This window comes from Hydra viridissima, unplaced genomic scaffold (genome assembly GCF_058129835.1).
Source record: "Hydra viridissima isolate aposymbiotic clone 2 unplaced genomic scaffold, HvirCarnegie_v1 scaffold_14, whole genome shotgun sequence".
In the NCBI taxonomy this organism is placed as follows: Eukaryota; Metazoa; Cnidaria; class Hydrozoa; order Anthoathecata; family Hydridae; genus Hydra; species Hydra viridissima.
The window spans coordinates 9,173,958-9,193,445 of record NW_028324313.1 but is presented as its reverse complement, the minus strand read 5'-3'; the positions used below and the strand labels follow the sequence as shown (position 1 = coordinate 9,193,445).

General features: G+C 29.4%; 2 protein-coding genes and 1 long non-coding RNA gene across 4 annotated transcripts; 2 read left to right on the top strand and 1 right to left on the bottom strand.

Annotated features, from left to right (window-relative positions):
• The first annotated feature begins 293 nt into the window (after positions 1-293).
• LOC145182006 (lysoplasmalogenase TMEM86A-like) lies at positions 294-1,720 on the top strand. Of its 2 annotated transcripts, none has more exons than XM_090072265.1 (2): positions 294-499; positions 767-1,706. In XM_090072265.1, the coding sequence occupies exons 1-2, from the start codon at positions 458-460 to the stop codon at positions 1,463-1,465; spliced, it is 741 nt and encodes a 246-aa protein (XP_089928391.1). In that variant the 5' UTR covers positions 294-457; the 3' UTR covers positions 1,466-1,706. The 2 variants fall into 2 exon arrangements, with proteins under 2 accessions (XP_089928391.1, XP_089928392.1); XM_090072266.1 differs by having other exon boundaries at positions 307-526; positions 767-1,720.
• Positions 1,721-1,847: 127 nt separating this feature from the next.
• On the top strand, positions 1,848-5,606 carry LOC149879187 (uncharacterized). The gene is made up of 2 exons (XR_016447060.1): positions 1,848-2,848; positions 3,012-5,606. It is a non-coding gene; the product is annotated as an uncharacterized LOC149879187 (long non-coding RNA).
• Positions 3,610-6,265, bottom strand: LOC145181619 (snaclec 4-like). The gene is made up of 3 exons (XM_080056751.2): positions 6,101-6,265; positions 4,945-5,295; positions 3,610-4,069 (listed from the first exon to the last, which is right to left on the bottom strand). Exons 1-3 carry the CDS (start codon positions 6,204-6,206, stop codon positions 3,897-3,899), a joined length of 630 nt encoding a protein of 209 aa, XP_079912877.2. The 5' UTR covers positions 6,207-6,265; the 3' UTR covers positions 3,610-3,896.
• Positions 6,266-19,488: the final 13,223 nt, after the last annotated feature.

Below are 19,488 nucleotides of genomic sequence, written 5' to 3'. Positions count from 1 at the left end.
TAGCTCACTTGATTTTTAAAGTATTTTAAACGTCGATTTGAAACACGACCTCTAATTTACCTTCACCATTGAATTACATCATCTTTTAAACTCTTCCTTATACTTATCTTGTTTATGGTAAAAAAAAATAAAAAAATTGCATTTGTTGATTATTATAAATTCCGAAAATTCTTAAAAATTTTTGTTTCGTCATAATACCGGTACCGTCATAATACCGACAACAAAATCACTTCCCAGAAAAACAAAGAAGCTCGATTGACTTATACTTGCGGTCATGTATTGAGATGAGGGGTTTGGTTAAAGCGAGGCAAAGAAAAACCGTTCCATAATCAGGCTTAAATCATTCCATAATCAGTTAACAAATCACATGATCTAAGTCTGACAATATATTTTATTCCACATTCTGTTCTTAAGTTTTCAGCCAAATAGTTATGGTCATTTGTTAAAGAGTTTTGGAATGTGTAGAAAAGAGGTCGCTCGCTTTCATCCTTTAGATGTGGTATGTTGATATGTTGATAATATCTAGGTATACTTGATAGTTAAGACATTCTAATAATAAATATATGTAGTTACATAAAGCTTTTAAGTTTCAATTACATCTAATTTGTAAACAATTGGAGTTATATTTTATTAAATCGCTTTCAGTTTCAAGATGTGTGATTTGAACGAAACTAAAACAATACATATATATTCTTATTAATAAGCAAAATGATGCTAATTTTATATTCTTCATAATACAAATAATTCAAATTTTTTTTTTTTTTAGTTTACACATGTTGGACCTCGTCTTGTTCCATTCTTCAAAACAGTGATAATTTATTTTGTAGCATGGATGCCTGCTGAAACTCCTTCTATACTTGCAGCAGTTTTAAAATGTCTTCCAATATGTTGTTTAATGGGTTTTGTTATTAGTCAAGGACTTAGTTTTCAGAAGGAGCATTTTTATAGGCAAAGAATATTTATTGGTCTTGTGTTTTCCTGTTTTGGAGATGCCCTCTTAATATGGGGGGAAACACATTTCCTTGAAGCTATGGGAGCTTTTGCTATTGCACACATAGCTTATATAAGTGCATTTGGGTTTTCTTCTTATCGTTGGTTGAAAGGCATACCATTTTTTGGAATGGTTTTGGTTACACTTTATTTATTTTATCCTCGTCTACAAGGTTTGTTACTACCCTGTGTTTGTATTTATGTTTGGTTGATTTGTTCAATGGGTTGGCGTGCATTTGCAACTATTGATATTCTTGGTAATATATGGTCATGGACAAGTCTTTGTGGAGTACTTGGTGCTGCTTTCTTTATGCTTTCTGACTTCATCATTGGAGTTGACAAGTTTGTAACTCCTGTTCCTAAATCTCGAGTATTAATAATGTCATCATATTATGTTGCTCAGCTGTTCTTGGCAATGTCTGCTGTAAACAAAACAAATATCAGAATAAGAATGAGTAAAAAAAATCAAACTTAAAGGCTTTTTGGTTTTAAGAAGTTAATCATTTGATGTTTGTTCATTCTATTTATAGTTTGCATAACATGGAATTTTTCAAAGTTTACACTATTGATGTTTAAAAAAGTTTTCTGTTTAAAATGAAAAGATTATGACTACGCACTATTTGAGCTAAGAGTGCTACTTGTTATTTTCTTTTCTTTTTTTTTTTTTAATAATTTTGTTCAATTTTATTTAAAGCTTACTATTTTTAAGTTTTATGTTAAGTTTTTAAATAACTATAAATATATATAAATACATCATATATATATAAATATATATATATATATATATATATATATATATATATATATATATATATATATATATATATATATATATATATATATATATATATATATATATATAATGAACGTTTTTCTTTTTTTGACAAATGTTCATTTGGAAATTTTATAAATAATTATTAACTGATATATATTTTTATTTAAGTAAAGTTGTAATTTACTTATATATTGTATTAAAAAAAGTGGATTTTGTTGTATTTAACTCCTTCTACAATGTATCACATCCTTTACTACCCAGTATCACATCCTTTACTAGTTTTGTTCATAACTTCTTATCTCACTTTCTATAAAAACCTTGTTTTATTCTTTCTTTTAATTAACAAAAAAGGGCGATTGATACAGTTGCTACACTCAGTGCGTTTTAAAGTTTTACTTTAATCAAAACAAGACGGTAACCTTACGGAAAGACAAAGTGTGCACTGTAGAATTCAATCTAGATATAAGCTTCACGTGTTATAAAAAGCTTATAATGTATAAAACTATAATGCAGGTATTTAATGTGAAAAGGTCATATTTTAAAATTAAAAAACAGCAAAATATATTTTATGCGTCACCATGGTTTAAAAAAAAATGTTAACTAATAACCAGAACTATTCAAACTTTAGCAGTAATTTTTTTGAGATATTGTTTGTGTGTATATATTTCTTTTTTTTTTTTTCAAAAATCCGTATTTTTTTAATAACGTTTTCATTCTCTCTTTTCTTTTTTTTTTTTTTTTTTTTTTTAATCTTTGCTGTTTTATCTGGGATTATTAAAGTTGATATAAAGCCAAAAATTTTTGTTTTCTAATTATTATATTTCCTTTTTATTTTAGTATTTTGTTTATAAAATAAAGATTTTTAAAAAAAAACACTTCTGGAGACTTAACATTTCAATTACAGAATGAAGGTTTTGATGCGAAACATGTTTTTGATATGTGGCTGTTAAAATAACCATTTTTTAAAGGTTGCGGATCAACTACAAGTTGTTCAGCATGGTTTAATGATCATATCAAAATGTGTCATATCAATAAAATTAAAAAATGTATCATATAAATGAAATTAAACAACAAAATTTCAAGGTAGATTTCAAGCTTTCTATAATTTTTACCTAAAGTACAGTTTTCAGCTGAGTTATCATTTTGTCTTGGCATAAATGCTTCATTCAGTTGTTAAAAAGCTCTCTGTTGAAACTTGAAAAAATGAAAAACCTTTCATTTTTTCAAGTTTAAATTCATACTTTAGATTTGAAGTTCGTTTTCAAGATTGCTATCGACTAATCTTAAACCGGAATTGCAGATTTAAAGTTTGATTTTAAATTTTCAAATGTTGTTTTTTATAGACGTAATTGGTAAATCATATAAGAGAAGTTTTGCAAATAGTAAATGAATAGCGTAATGATAGAGAATTTTTTGTGTGCATTTGCAGTGTAAAATATTTTAATTTGTGCATTTTTGCTATGCTTTTGCAGTGTAAAATTACTCAAAAAATAGTCAGCGATTTTTTTTCAATCCAATGAACGATTGGTCAAAATAGAAGAAAGCCTAATACAATTAAAGTTTACCCAAAAATGATGGTAAAATTGTGCAAGTATGCGTAAAGGATTTCAGATAAACACATTTTTGCGCACTTTTACCTGCGGAAACGCCGGTGCTTACTTTTGACTAGGAAATTCTTTAATGGCCTCTCGAGGTTCGGAAATTAACATTCTAAACTAAAATATAAACTAAAATTTGATAATAAAAAAAAGTAAAAACGTCTAAAATTAAAAACGAGCACCAACTAACATTAAAAACTTGCTCGTAGTTTTTAAATCACCGATATTTATTTAAAAAATTGAACATTTTAATGCTGAAACCAAAAAAATATGGTTTTTAAAAGTTTATTAACATAACAAATGACTATGTACTCTTTACAAAAACAGTATTTGGGTCAAAAAAAAAACCTTTAGTTAGTGTAGTTTTTTTTACATACGTTTATCTACAAAAAACAGTAGAAAATTTTCTTCTATGAGTAAACAGAAGCTAAGATTTAACTTGATTGTTTTTTTGCAAATACTTGAAAAGTTTTTACACATTTTACAAAACCAGGAAAATGCGACAAACTTCTTGAAAAATACGAGCGAACAATCTACACAAACATGCAGCATAGCAACTGCCGAAACTTTGCGTACATTTGGTAAAACCAAATTGGTCGGTTAATTTTACAAAATGCATACAAAATAAAGATCACCATCGCGGTAACGCATACAAGAGATATTATAACTGCAAAGTCGAAATTGTCAGATTTCAATTCGCGACTTCCTGAAAGAAAAAAAGAAAGAATACTAAATGATAACAAAATAATAATAATATAACATGCTAAGTCAAACATAAGTTAATTAGTTCTACAGTGACGTAATTATTAGTCGATTTGTATTTATGAGCCTAAACTAGCCAAAAGTTATCTTGCACCTACGGGGCTCGTAGTAAATTTCATAGGATTTATAAATCAAATATGATCATAGAGCGTATAACATAAAGCAGAAGCTATGCTAGTACTTTTTAATACATGTATGCCTAAGTTAGTAATAAATCCATTTACTATTGGTTATGTTATACACATTTTTTAAGGTCTGAAGCTCCTGCCTTAATTCAGTTCTGCCTCTCTCCCTGACTAGTAGCATTATTTACTGATATTAACTGGTAAAAGTATTATTTGTTCGATGAAATGTCGATAGCAGAGTGGTTAGTAATTAATCCTAAAAAGGTGACTAATTGCTAGCAGGATTGCTAATAACACTAACTGAAAAATGTATTAGCCTACTCGCTTAAGACGTAACAAACAACTATTACAAATGTTATCGCTTTTTGTTAGATCTATTATTTATCGTGACTATTTAAAGCGTGTTTCTCAAATTTGAAATTTGTGAGATAAAAACAAAGGATGACATTAATGAAAATGCTTAAAAGTTGTTAATGAGTTTCTAAACTTCCGTGAAAAATTTTATAATTACTAATAGGGAGATTGATTAATTTTTCAGTACCAAAGAAGTTTGATACCAAGCAAAATGTTTTACGACATTTTCACTTGCAACCAGTCAAAGCATCTGCTCGAATTTCTTACAAAGAAAGATAAAGAAAAATACCGTAAGTACTAAAGTCGAGGCAATTTCAAATTTAATAACGTGCAAAATTACCTCGTTTGCACACAAACGGCAATTTATCATTGCACAATGTACTTTTCCACATTTTATTTGCATCAATCATTGCGCACTTCCCTTCGCCATTAATTGTTAAGTTAGTGAAAGTGGTATTCTGTTTATCAATCCATTCAAAGAAAGATGAGAAGTTTCGTAATCCTATCCACGTGGCACTTCGGCTGGTTTTTGATGAAACTAAGTCTAATACAAAATTATTTTCGTACTGGTCCAATATGGAGACAAGATGAGCGTTGTTATCATAACAGGTCGCTTGAGCTGAATCAAAGTATTCCGCAGAAGGATAAAATTTGTAACACGATTTTCTGTATAGTTTCCAGCCGTTACAATCTGAAATGATAAAGAAAAAGCTTTTCTCTTGGATCTTTTTTATTATTATTGTGAAAACCTCTGTTCCTGAAAGGCTTTGTTTTGATTGTCAAAATCGTGGTAAATAGGTCTTTTGGGACAACATACCGCTGTTGTGTTTCAAAATGGATTTTTGGAGCAAATAGACATAAAAATTGAATAGTTGCCGTACATGCAATTTTAAAATATTTTTTCCAATATTAAAATGTTTTTTAAGAATTGTTTTTTTTTTTTTAACATGTTTTGAATGTTAACGTCCAACTGATGAGTTTCCTCAAAATTATTTTATTACTACTTAAAATTTTTTAAATCTTTATAAAAATGAAGAACTTCATCAGCCTTTAACTTTTTCAATCTACTAAATTTGTTTGAGTCGATATACTTAGGAAGTACAAATCCAAAGTTCCTATCATAATATCTATTTCTATAGGTTTGCTCAAACATTTGGGCGGTTCTTATTTTACTGCTGCTTAGGTTTTAAATCTTTCCATGTGGCTAACTCTTCAGTGGCCATTTTGATAAAAAAACAAAAAAAAACAACAGGATATCGAAAAAATAAACTCGCATACGACAAAAATATACGCGTTTATTCTCTGTTTCCGATACTCTGTTTATCAAGTGATCACGTGCGTTAACTGCCAAAAAAGACTTCTGCTTCATTCAAAAATACGCGCGTTTAGACAACAAAAAGAAAAATTTTAGAACCTTTCACATACGATATTATGATAGTTTGAAAAGCATCTTCTTTTTTTTTACAAAAACCCCTTAAAAACAACAACTGACACACCTCTAGATATTTGAGCACTGCCGTTTAAAGCGTTTTGTCCCATAAAAACGCCATAAAATCGCATACATAAAAAAATTATTGTTAAAAGCGTTCTTTCGTTGTACATGGTCACCACTACATTAAAGTATATCAATGGATTTGTTTTTACAAACTCAAAAAACAAAAATCTTTCCAATAAATGTTTTATGTGGTAATCAACATATTTAATAACAAAAAACAACATCATTTATTCATGGGGCGAATTGTACGTTTTTCAAATCTCCTTTTAAAATGGAAAAGTTATCCGACACAAAAATTTCCTTAACAAACTGAATTTCTATAGATGACTAAAATTTAAAAAAATGAAAACTTTTGAAACAAAGTTTCAAAAACGCTTAAGTTCAACTTAAAGCACCAGAAAAGCATTTATAAATGAATTATGGGACATTAGTGGCAATTTAAGTATCAGAAAAAAACCTTAGGAAATCAGAAGGTTTTATTGATAGGAGGGGAGAAACAAATAAAAAATCGATCTTAAAGACGTGATGACACCTAGGATGTGGTTACATTTGTTCTTAAAACATCAAACCGGAAGAGATTTTTAAGGAGCATGTGATGTCCAAACCCATATATCTCAAAATTCAAATTGATTTGTATTTTTTTTAGCATTAAATGCATTATTTATTACAAAAATTGCTATATGATCAAAAAAGAAAAACGTCTCACGGAGAATGCTGAAAATCATAGGAGAGAAATCCCCCCCCCCCTGTCCTCTCAGTTTCTATGGCCATGAATCTAAATGATTTCAGCTGTTTAGAAAATATGCATAAAAGATACAGATAGTAAACAATTAAGAGAGATAAATCTAAACAAAAAAAAAAAAGAAGTGTTTTTAATCTGTATTTTATTTAAAGGCATTTAATTGGCTAGTGCTTTTCGCGTCACTACACACCTGCAAAGAGAACGGATCACTATTACAATCGTGGTTTTAATACTGGCTTGTTAAAGAGAATAGGCGTTAGCAAACAACCAAGATTTTTTAAATAGTTTGTATTTATTGCATTTGTGTTTTACATAGAAGTTATTCAAACTTATTCCATGATTTTTATTTCTGTTTGAAATTTAAATAAGTGACGAAAATATTAAAATATTTTTTGTTGTTAACGTAAGCGGTGTTTTATTGAAGTGGGTTTGAATATATAATTTTTGTAAAAGCAAACTATGTTTATAACAAAAGATCATCGTCGCCTGTCTCTCGCGCTGAATTGGATACTCGTATTACGCGGCATAAAATTAATATTTTAGTCGTCACATTTTAATATTTGTAGCCCGAAGCAAAACAAGCACACGAGAAGCTTTAGGTTGAGCAGAAAATTTCTTTGGCTGAAATTTCCCCACTTACCATTTCTGAAAAAAAAATGTTTCTTTTTTACAAGTTGTGTTAACTTCATAAACCAATACGTTAAGCAGTGAAAATCTAACAAAACAGTTGACGAAACAGCATTAAACTTTACCCTTATTAAATATGATGTGCGTGTGTTGAGAGATATAAATGTTCGAAATGAGGGCGTGAGCAAATTTCAAGAAAAACTCGGCTGAGCTTGAAAAAAAAAATAGATTTGATTGTCACGATTAAAGATCGTAATGATCTCACCTCTCGAATATTTGTGGTATTAATAAATAAATTACAGCTTCAAAAAAAAATAGTTAAAGACAAATAGTTTTAAACATTTAGTCCAAAGTTTAAACATGTGTTAACGCACCTGTAGTTTCTTCAGCCTGTTTCTTCGCATCTGAAAGGTCATTTGATAAACTAAAAAATCTCTAAGTGGAAGCCTTAAAAAAAGTTACTCATCAACGGATTTTTTTTCAGTTAACTATCCAATCTTGGTAGATCACAAGCAAACACACGAGAAAATCAAATCTTCTGTTGATCTAATATTCTTCAATTACCAAGTTTCAATGTTGAAAATTAATACTTTGAAATGGAGTTACATCAGATACTTTTGTATAGTAGCTTAATCTTAGTTTTTGAGTCATTTCTCAAATGTGTTGCTAGATTTAATTAAAGACACAAATAGAGAAGTTTCATAGTCACACTTTTTTTGTCGTTGTTTTATGAAAAGTCTTTACTTATCTTGATAATTAAAAGATAAAACCATAATATAAACTTAAATAAAAGAAATAAATTTGGATAAATTAGAAAAAATGTTACTTTAAAATTGTAACTCTTTGTTCGGAGCATCACGAGGATGCTTTTTTGAGTAATTTTTTTCTCGATAGAAAATTACTAAACAGTGATAAAATATTTTCTATGACATATGAAAAAAGTGTTACCTTTTTTTAAACTTTTTCTTGATGGTAATTCAAGTGGCCGCGTAGGCTATTTTTAAATAAATTTCCTCATATAATACTGCAAGTTATTTTATATTCATTCTACAAAATTCTTATTTTGAACCTCAAAAAATATACAAGAAAAGTAGAGATAATAAATGCGCCATAATCTTTTTTTGTCGATCGTTTTCTCTTTATTTGGTTCGGAGCTGGATATCCAGCTTCAGTCCTTTTTAGATGTTCCTGTTTCAATTTGTAATCATGGGAATAGACCCTGGACACATTTGTAGTTATGAAACGACACATAACTTCGGTTTTTTCTTCTTGTTGAAGTTAGTTAATTGCTACAAAAATAATTTGTTTTCTATTCGGATTTTTCCAAATAGTAATTTAAAAAAAAATAAAATACGGCCTTACTCGTTCATCTTGAAATGCCTTTGGTATTAGCTATTTGCACTTGCAACCACACTCTGATTTTTAAAAACAATGCCCAGACAGCACACGACACCGGGCCAGAATTCTGGAGAATTATTGCACGCTGTGTTGACTATATAAGTAACGGGCCAGTCCTGGTACGAGTCTGGTAAGCATCTGGCGAGTAGTCGTATGCCATTGAGATAGCATTTGTTATTGGGCCAACACTGGCCCGATTGTGGCGGCTACAGAGTTTTGGCCGAATGTCGTTTTGCGATAATAGCCATTATTTTGAATGTTTTGGGAATTATCCATGATGATATTATAGAAGTGAAACAAAAGGTTTATAAGATTACATCTCCATTTACAAGATATTTCGCAAATTTCTTGCTTTTGCTGTTGTTTTTTATTGTGCTATTACTACAATACGTATTAAAATGATAGCAGCAAGCGTACGTTTGCTATTACAACAAAATATTGATGTTTTTGTAAAAACATTAACAAATATGTTGTAATTAGAATTACATTTGCTAATCCAAACTCTTTCAGTAGTAGATACTACTGTAAAAAGTTTGGATGTCGTATGATGTAAATAATGTAAATTTCACTTATGTTACCACACATCGTAACAGTAATTTTGTATAAATGTTAGCTAGGGTAAGGTTGCTAATATTGTACCGATGCCTATATTGTACTTTTAACATAACTCGTTATTTTTACAACCCACAAGAAATTTTTTAATTTATTTTTTATCTTTGCTGAATGAAATTAAGTAGTCAACTGTTTTTTTTTGTCATCCAACTGTATTAAGGCCAGAGTAAGCTCTTGTTGGTTTGTTATTGGAGATTTCTTATTTTAGGTTTTTATGGCTAAGCGTATTTCACTAAAAAAAGCAGAAGATATGATTTGTTCAGTGTATTTATGTTAAAGCATAATTTATCTAAATTCAAAATAAATACCTAGAATTTAAAATATCTTATTTTTAGTTGTCAAATTTTTTAACTAACTGAATGTCAGATTAGTTGCGTAAATTGTACCTCAAGGCATATCCTTAATTGTACCGACGCAACCATTTTGACCGCTAAAAATGCGTGTAAAGTTTAACAAATTCCTTTTGAGATTCCAATTAGAGAAATATCCATACTTACAAAACGAACTTCACCACTTAAACAAAAAAACAAAAATTTCAGTATTACTCTTGTATTGACAAGCAGTCCTTAAAAAGACGCACTCTCTAGTTCAGTTTTACCAATATGTCAAGGCTGGTGTCATGTTGACTGTGCAGGTGTTAATCAAAAACAGACACAATATATCTGAAACTTTTGCCAAAAATAATGTTTTTATGTATTTTATTTTACAATATTTAGTGTGGTTGTTTTTAAAACAGATATAGTATATATTGTTTTACATTATTTAGTATAACTATCTTTAATATCTACCTTCCTCCACTATTTTAATCTTAGCTTACGCATTGGTAAAATATTTCCAATTGCTGATTTTATAAAAACCATTCGTTTTAATCAGTTCTTTAAATCCCTTAAATCTAAAATCATAAAATATGTGCAAAGCTGTAAAGTAATTGAAATCAAGAAAGTGGTACAATATTGGATAGCAATGGTACAATTTAGGATCTAGTTTCCTTAATTGTACTCTTAGCGCTATTTTTTTAGTTTGATTCTTCGAGACTTAACGCTTTTTAAATTTTGTGCTTTTTGAACATGTTTACAACAAACAGTCCCTAAATTATGAAATCCAATTGAAAATCCAGGTTTCTACTCAGTAGATTGCCTACATTTTTAAATTTTGTCTTAGGGGGTACAATATTGGCAACCTTACCCTATGTTTTTACATTAAAAAGTTTGAATAACATTCATGCAAGATGTTGATTTAACAATAAAACAGAAATGGTAAAAAGAAAAGTCTACTTAAAGGTTAGAAGATAAAAAGTTTTTAATAGAATAACTATAAGATAAATAAGTTTTTAAATATACAATTTTTTTATATTAATCATATATATATATATATATATATATATATATATATATATATATATATATATATATATATATATATATATATATATATATATATATATATATATATATATATATAGAGAGAGAGAGAGAGAGAGAGAGAGAGAGAGAGAGTGTTGTTTTAAAATGCTTGCAACAAATATTTAAAGAAGATATCAACTGTGAAATAGTTAATCCAAAGAACTCATTTGATGAGATAACTGTTACCCTCTCATACATATCTATAAATGTTTTCCTGCTGTAAGTGAAAACATTGTAGATAACAATGATTCAGTTTTTGGAGCTTAGTTAATATATTTTCTGATAACAATGTTAATGTTGAAACTGAACTTAACCATATTTAAAATCTTAGTAGTAATAAATATCAAACATTCTCTTCCAATTTGACTACCTGATTGGCTGTTTGGGCTGTTCAGTTTTACTTTAATTTGACTGCTTTGTCATCTTTACTGCGTATTCTCTGTCTGTTTCATCCAAAAGTTTGCCAAAAACATGTGAGAACTATTTTAAAAACGGAATTTTATAATTGCGCATCAAACAGGTGGTGATTATTTTTATTTTGGTTTGGCAATTTAACAAATATATTAAATCACATTTATGATAAAATTGCAAATTTTTCAATTCTTTATGTGCCGTTAAATACCGATGGTTTGCCTTTGTTTATAAGCAGCAAAATATCATTTTGATTCTGTGTCTTTTGAAAAATTTTTGAATTAAAAAACCTGTGTGATTCAAGTTTGTTAGGAATATTTTTAGTATCACATTTAGATAAAGTTGAACACATTGCAATTTTAGATGACAGAATTCTCAACTATGTCTTGTACAAGTTGATGATGGGTTTGTTGTTTCACCCTTGCTTCACTTGTTATAATTTAGTTTGTTGAAACCTGTACAATGTTTACTTATGTTATTATTAACAAAATTAATATGCTCAAAGCTTTAAAAAATATTTATTTTCTGCTTACTTTTTGTGCGATATCACGTTTTCTTCAAAAATGGCTAATATTTGCGTGCTAGGATATGTATATTGGTTAAAAGTAACGTGTCAGTACTGACTTACGATCATGGACTAATGCTGGAAAATGATTCCGGGCCAGTGCTGGCTAGCGATGCTGGCCCATTGGGCGTTTTGATATAAGGCCATCATCAATTGTCGGCATCGCCCCTCCGTCGCTAGTGCAACTGGGCCAGCATCGGGCCTCTAAAGGGAGGCTGTCTCGTTATGTTATAGTTTCTAGACGCACACTGATCATCTTTAATGCTTGAACAACTAAGTTCAAATTCTATAGTCCATAAATGAAAAATCTGATATTGCTTTAACATTTGTCATCTTTGCATAAGTATTAGTTGCTGATAAACCTTCTAAGATAAAGCTTGACTTTATCACTGCACAAGATATTGAAATTTTTTCCAAAAAAAAATTACGTCTGCTCTCTAATTGCCAGATTAAAATTAAATTTTGATATCTAAGATGAAAAGTAAAACTGAATGTAACTAAATGAAAGACCAGAGTTTATCAGACTTAGTTTCATAATTTACAAGTTTATACCATTTTGGCGCGTTCTTAAACATGATGCTAAGAAATTTAAGTATTTTTAAGCTACCACACTTCAGTTTTACAGTAAAAATTTGCTGCACATTTTACTGACCAACACTAAGTTAGCTGTTCTGATCCCTCCGTAACAACAAAAAATTTTAAAAACAAAAAAAAATTCTCATAAAAAAATTCTCAAAAAAAATTTTTTTTTCGTTCCGTTTTGTTATTGAAACAAAAGGATGTAATAAAAACCACTTCATACCAGTGATATTTTCATTAACGTGAAGTAACATAAGAAGTAAAAAAATTGATTTCGTTAATGTGAATAAAAACTAATATTAGGAATTATCTGAAGAACGAAAACTGAAATAGAATTGAATGTAAGCATCAAAAAACGAAAATAGGAATAGAATTAAGAATTATTACCGAACGAAAATTATTGAATATTAAAAAAATTTTAATACGATAGTTTTTTTTTTTTTTTTGAAAATTAATTTACAAATTTTACATACTTGCTTTAAAATTGGCGCACATGTTAGACCATAACGATTATATTTGGAATGATTACAGAATGTATCATTGGACCACAAAACTGGTCACGTGCTTGCCATTACGTTAACTATAAACTTTTTCAAAAAAATTTGTGTCGTTAAGACTACTAATTGCTGTAAAATTTGATAGAAGTAAAATATAAACTGAATTAGTAACTGAAATAAGAAGTAAAAATATTGAAATCATTAGAACTGAACTGAAATTTATTTCATCAGAACTGATTAAAAACAAGTAAAATTAGAAATTAGATCAATGCTACAAGAACTAAGTAAAAATGGAAATTGAAATTATATTTAGAACTTAAATATCACTGCTTTATACACCATTGCGTTAATGTTCGTAATTGCTCAAATAAGACTCTTTTTTTTTTATGTAATTATAGGTAGTCACCGTATTTAGTGATGCATTTAGTCTATTTTGATGTAAAGATTTTTATTTAAAAAATCTTTATTTGATTATGACGCAATTCGCGGTTGCAACCTTGTGAATAGTTTTGATTTAGCAAGTATTGCTTTTTGTGGGTATCGAAAGTTAATAGGAAGTATAAACTGCAGAACCAAGCCTAAAGCATGCGTTTTGTAAGTTTTGCATTCTAAATGACAGAATATGATGCACATAACCATTATGATTCAAAAATTACTCAAATGGCTGTACGAAGCATTTAAGATAAAAATCAGATGCGAATATTGATTGGAAAACAACTTGTACCACGTAAAAGCACATGCAAGTAGTAATCTTTTTCCATATGTTAAATGGCTAAAAGAAATAAAAAAACTAAAAACTGGTATAAAAAACTACTTCCTAATTACAATTTGTAGATAAAATGATAAAAGGTTATTTTATTATGTATTTTAAGTACATTTGCTGCGTTAAAATAATCAAAACCACGATTTTATCTTGAGGATGATCTTCAAGTTGTCAAACTCCTAGAACAGCGAAATTTTATCCACCTGCTGAGTAAGTTGTTTATGTGACCACGTAGAGCTCAAAACCTGATGCTAGAAAATACCCAGCTGTGTTTAAGTTTAGTACATACATAAATGGATTAAATTAAAACCCTTTTCACATTTCGTTGAATGTTTTTTCGACACAATAGTATCAATTTTCTTTGATCAGATTTTTGATTTTCAATGAACTTTAATCGTTATGTAAAGAATTTCGTCATCAAAATTGTTATAAGCAACTTTTTTGCGTATACAAGCACGTAAAATTTTGAAGAATCAGGTGAAAATTTTATCCAAAGCGATTGTTTCTAACTTTTGTATGTAGATTTTTAAAATTGAAAATTGTTCATCTCTTAAAGTTATTCTGAATTCAAAACAGAATCAAAACATCCTCGAGGATAATCTCCTCCAACGCCATGTTTAATATCAAAAAGAAATCAGGCAGCTACATGAAAGAAACCAGGTAGCTCCAATGACAGCTACTGATCATGAGACCACTACACAGTGGGCCAGTGACTGGACAAAAGTATAAAAACCAAAGTCAGAATTTTAATGTCATAATGGTTTTAATCAATTATATAGATATTATAAAACAGTTTAAAACTGTTTATATACACTTAAAACTTTAATGGATATACAAATGATGTGGTTGAAGTAGACGCAAATGTAAATTAGAAAAAAAAAATTATAAAGAGAAAAATGTTGTTTAAAAAATCGATGGAAATAAATAACATTTACATAAAATATTGCGCTTTTTAAAATATTATATTATAACTCTATATATTATCTGGATTTTAAAAGTTGTTTTACTCAAATTGGTATGTAATTAACAAATTTGCAGCTACTTTAAACAAGCTTATTATTTTATATTTTATTGTATGACTTTTGTTTTTATTTGACAAAGTATTTTTTTTTATTGCTACATCTTGCTTTTATACTTAGATATTTTGAAGCTTCTATATGTTTCCTTTAATAATTTCATAAATATGGCTGCCACTAGGTGCCACCTTGGTTTTCTTTCACATTTGAACATCTTTTTCCTAACAAAAAATCTGTAATTGCGCTCAAAAATTTTTATTTGCACAAAATTTTAAAAAACGCGGAAAACATATAATACGATCTTACTCATGCTAATCGTAGTACTGAACAATAATATATATATATATATATGTATATATATATATATATATATATATATATATATATATATATATATATATATATATATATATATATATATATATATATATATATATATCGTAATTCAAATTTAGTTCTTGTTAATTTAGCGCTTGTCAAACCAAATGGATTTAATAATCTATTTTAATTGGTTTGGTTGGGGTTACTCATTTTAGATGTTGAACTGCTGTTTTTATTTAGGCTTAATGAGTGTCACAAGAAACGAAATTCACCAGTTTATCAGACTCAACAGTCTGTCAATACATAAAAAAGAAGACAGTATACTTGTATACAACTTTATTAAAGAACATGATTTGAAGTTTCAAGGCAAAAAGTTTGAGAGTCAATTTCATTTATTTATTTCTGAATATGGTAAAAGATGGACTCGAAGTAAACGAACCGATGCAAAGTTTATTAGGAAGAATTCAGCTTGGCTTGAAAATGATTTTAATACCACATTAATGAAGGAGAGTAAAAATAAACAACTCGGCAGACCTACATTACCATTTGAAGATTCGTCTTCAAAAACAAAGAAAAGAAAAGTTGCAACTTTGTCAGCTTCAAATTCTTGTGAGCTGTTGTTTGCTAGTGGCACACACCTGTGGAAAGAAGGTAGAAGAAAAGATGCTCAGATAGCAATAAAGTTGGCTAATAACAAAGATGCTGAACTAGATCATTCTGATAATACATCTGAAGAAGCGTTGGCTCTTTTGTTAGATAATGAGATGAGCAAATCTCAGTATCAGCGCTTAAGAAACAATGCGAAAAGCAAAAAAAGTAATTTATATCCACCATACAATGATGTACGTGAAGCAAAAGAGAGGTGTTTGCCTAGTCGTGAATCATGGACAGCAACAGATTACTCTGCAGGCATCAATTTCCAAGCATTGGTAGATCATACTGTTCTGCGGCTGTTGGAAGTACAACATGATGTTATCAATTCGTTTGTTTTTGATAGGCTAGTTCTGCGCTCAAAGGTAGGTTTTGATGGGTCAACTGGGCAAAACATTTATACACAAGTTACTGATGAGCTGGAAAACAGAAGCTTTGTCCAAGAAGCAAGTTTGTTTCTTACCTGCTTTGTACCACTTGAATTGACAGGATTCTCTGGTGAAGTGGAGAAGATTGTTTGGAGAAATCCACATCCGTCATCAACATTGTACTGCCGAATTGTGCGGTTTAGGTTTGTAAAGGAGACAACTGATGTAATGAATGCAGAGCATCAATTTCTTGAAAATGCTATTGGAAACCTAACTACAACTGCTGTGCCTAAGTATGAAAACTTAACTGTTCTTCACAAAGTTGATGTTACTATGATAGATGGAAAAGTAGCCACTGCATTATCTACAGTTACTAATTCAAGTCAGTGCTGCTCAGTTTGTGGTTCAATACCAACTCAAATGAACCAACTTAATATTGTTTGCAATTTGCCATTAACTCCAACCGGATTGAAGTATGGTTTGTCAACACTTCATGCATGGATTCGTAGCATGGAGTGTTTGTTAAAAGTCGGCTACAAAGCTGAAGTGAAGAAATGGGCATCAAGGTCAGATGCAGACAAAGAAAAAGTTAAAGCTAAAAAGAATTTAATTCAATCTCGGTTCAGAAATGAAGTTGGGCTGGTGATTGATATCCCCAGGTCTGGTGGTTCTGGATCATCAAATAATGGCAATACTGCCCGACGCTTCTTCAGAAATGCTGAACAAACAGCAGCAATTATTAATGTTGATGTGCATTTAATTAAAAGGATATATGTTGTGCTTTGTACTTTGTCATCTGGTTTTATGATTGATGCCAATAAATTAAAAGACTATTGCTTAGAAACAGCACAGCTTTTTATAAAACTTTATCCCTGGTACAATATGCCACAGAGCTTGCACAAAATCTTGATACATGGGTGGCAGGTTGTTGATGAGATGGTGTTGCCAATTGGGATGATGAGTGAAGAGGCCTTAGAAGCACGAAATAAAGACTTTAAAAAATTCCGTGAATTTTTTTCAAGGAAGTGTTCGCGTTTAAAGACAAACGAAGACCTTTTACGGCGCTTTATGTGCTCATCCGATCCAGTAATCAGTGCTTTACGATCACCTAAGCACCCTAAAAAAGAAAATTTTCCAGATGGTGTTGTGCAACTCTTAAAAGAAAGCCATTCTTTTATTTTGTAATTTCGCCTGAATTATGTTATACATAATTATTTTGTATTTTTAAATATGTAGACCTACCACTTACTAAGCTTGTACTACTTGTAGCATACATTGTCAAAGATTTTCGGTGATTGTGAATGCATGGGTACAATAACACCCATACAAATTTGAAAAGTAATGTAGACGCTTGTAAAATCTGCTAATTAGAAAAACTAATTAACTAAGCTAGAATATAATTATTTTACAGGAAACCAAGTTTATCTAGCAACGAGTAATAGCACGTGTAATAACACAAGTTAATATGACACGTGTAATAACACATATTAAACTGAAAAAAGATTTGCTTTCTGCGAGCGAGGATCAAAGGGAGGATTTTATAATAAAACACGTGCTAAATAGTGTACTTAGCACAAATAAAACATATACAACTAATAAAATTTAGCTGTCGCTAAGCAAAATTAGGTATCCATAGCAACTAAATAAAAAATATTTTTACTTTTTTAAAAAGCGTGACCTCATATTGGTACTTATGTAAAATTTGGTGAACATAGCACTTGTAAAAATATCTTAAAAAAAAACTTAAATGTTTTTGCTACCCAAAATTAGGTATCCATAGCAACGAATTACAAAAATAACACCTTCATAAGAAGCGCAGACATCATATTATTACTCATCCTAATTTTAGTCAATATAGCCCTAATATTAAATTAGTTATGAATTTTGTCCAGTAAAAGTGAATTCTGGCCCACTGTGCACTATCATGGCAGAAAAGTAGGAAAAAAGTGGTTTGTGGAAACTTTCTTTCTTATTTTCTTTCTTTCACCTTCAAATACAATAAAACCGTTTTGCATTTTCTAATAATTAGGCCTTTTTATGAATTGAATCTAAAAGATTAAAAGCTGTTAACGACTAGTCATTTCGTCTTAATAGGTTCTATCAACAAATACATGCAAATTTTGCTATACGTAATTGTTTGCGATTTTAAAAAAATTGCAAGTTAAAAATCGACGAAGAACTTTTAAAACTCACTTGCAATACACTTTTCTTGAGATGGAGTTTTTCAGTGAGAGCTTTTATATATTTAGAACTACTAAGTTGCCTATACTCTTAGGGTAAGTTAGCACACCATATAAAAAGAGACAAGTTTAGTAACATTAAGCATGTATTTCAAGCGCATCTTTTTTATGAAAACTCTTGGTAATTTTTATCCAACAATATTTTTTGACATTAAGTTTAATTGCCTTTAAGTCGATCGAATAGACTTTTCTTCTATAAAAAAAGCATCAACAGCATTTTTTGTAACATTTTTAGAATTTAAAGGCCTCTCTACTTTTCTTTTATAATTTTTTCGTGTCTGCAGATCTGTAGTGTTATATAATTTAAGTGAATTTACGGCTGATGCAAAAAGTTGTAAGTTGGTACATGTTGCCAACTAGCCCCGCGATCATTGTGCCAACTAACCCCTAAAGCTTTTTGCTCACAAAATGGCTCATAAATCCCCAAAAACGAGAAATATTGAGAAACATAAAATGTGACTGGTTAGAGTGAACCATAGAGTACCAACATCTATTCGAGTTTACTTGTAGCTAATGCTATTGCTTTTTAAAATTGAAAAAGTAATATAGTTAACAAAGTTACAAAATTAGTAAGAAAACACAAGTCTCTTTAACTTCCATGCGCATGCGCATATGACCCTGATACTACACTAAAAGATGAATTAGTTAAGTGGGAAGGTTCCATGTGAATTTTGGAAACTTCTGGTGGAAAATTCTAAAGTTAAACGCAGTGTGTCAACTTATCCCTGCAGCCAACTAATAAACTACAGCCAACCTCCCCAGCTGCTCAAAACAATACTTATATCCATAAATTTTGAAGAAAAAGATATTTTTTTCATTAATTTTGATGTCTAAACATCAATTTATTAAAGATAAAAACTATTATTTCTATAGTTTATTGTTTTTGTGTTAAATTAACAAATTAACTATTAATACATTAAAATATATAAACATTTTTTTAAAAGTAGCTTTAACAAATACTGGGTTGGGATTTTTTTTTTCAAATGTGGAACTTAAGTACTAGAAACAATGTTTAAAGAGAATTTTGATATTTGTAAGGTTTCACTTCTTCCGCTTTTATGGGCACTTTTCTATTATTGTACAGCTATTCACGAAAGTTTAAACGATTGCAGAATTTTTATCAAGTATGTTTGGTTTTTGTTTAATAAAGAAAAACTGTAAAATGATATCGACTTGATTTTTTTTATTTATTAAAG

What these genes read in the sequence shown, in the direction of transcription:
- LOC145182006 (XM_090072265.1), top strand. Translation starts at nt 458, where the DNA reads ATGTGTAGAAAAGAGGTCGCTCGCTTTCATCCTTTAGATGTG. An exon ending in GCTTTCATCCTTTAGATGTG is followed by an intron (nt 500 to 766) that starts GTATGTTGATAT and finishes TTTTTTTTTTAG; the next exon opens with TTTACACATGTTGGACCTCG.
- LOC145181619 (XM_080056751.2), bottom strand. Translation starts at nt 6,206, where the DNA reads ATGTACAACGAAAGAACGCTTTTAACAATAATTTTTTTATGTATGCGA. An exon ending in CAGTGCTCAAATATCTAGAG is followed by an intron (nt 5,296 to 6,100) that starts GTGTGTCAGTTG and finishes TTATCATTTCAG; the next exon opens with ATTGTAACGGCTGGAAACTA. An exon ending in GCCGTTTGTGTGCAAACGAG is followed by an intron (nt 4,070 to 4,944) that starts GTAATTTTGCAC and finishes TTTTTCTTTCAG; the next exon opens with GAAGTCGCGAATTGAAATCT.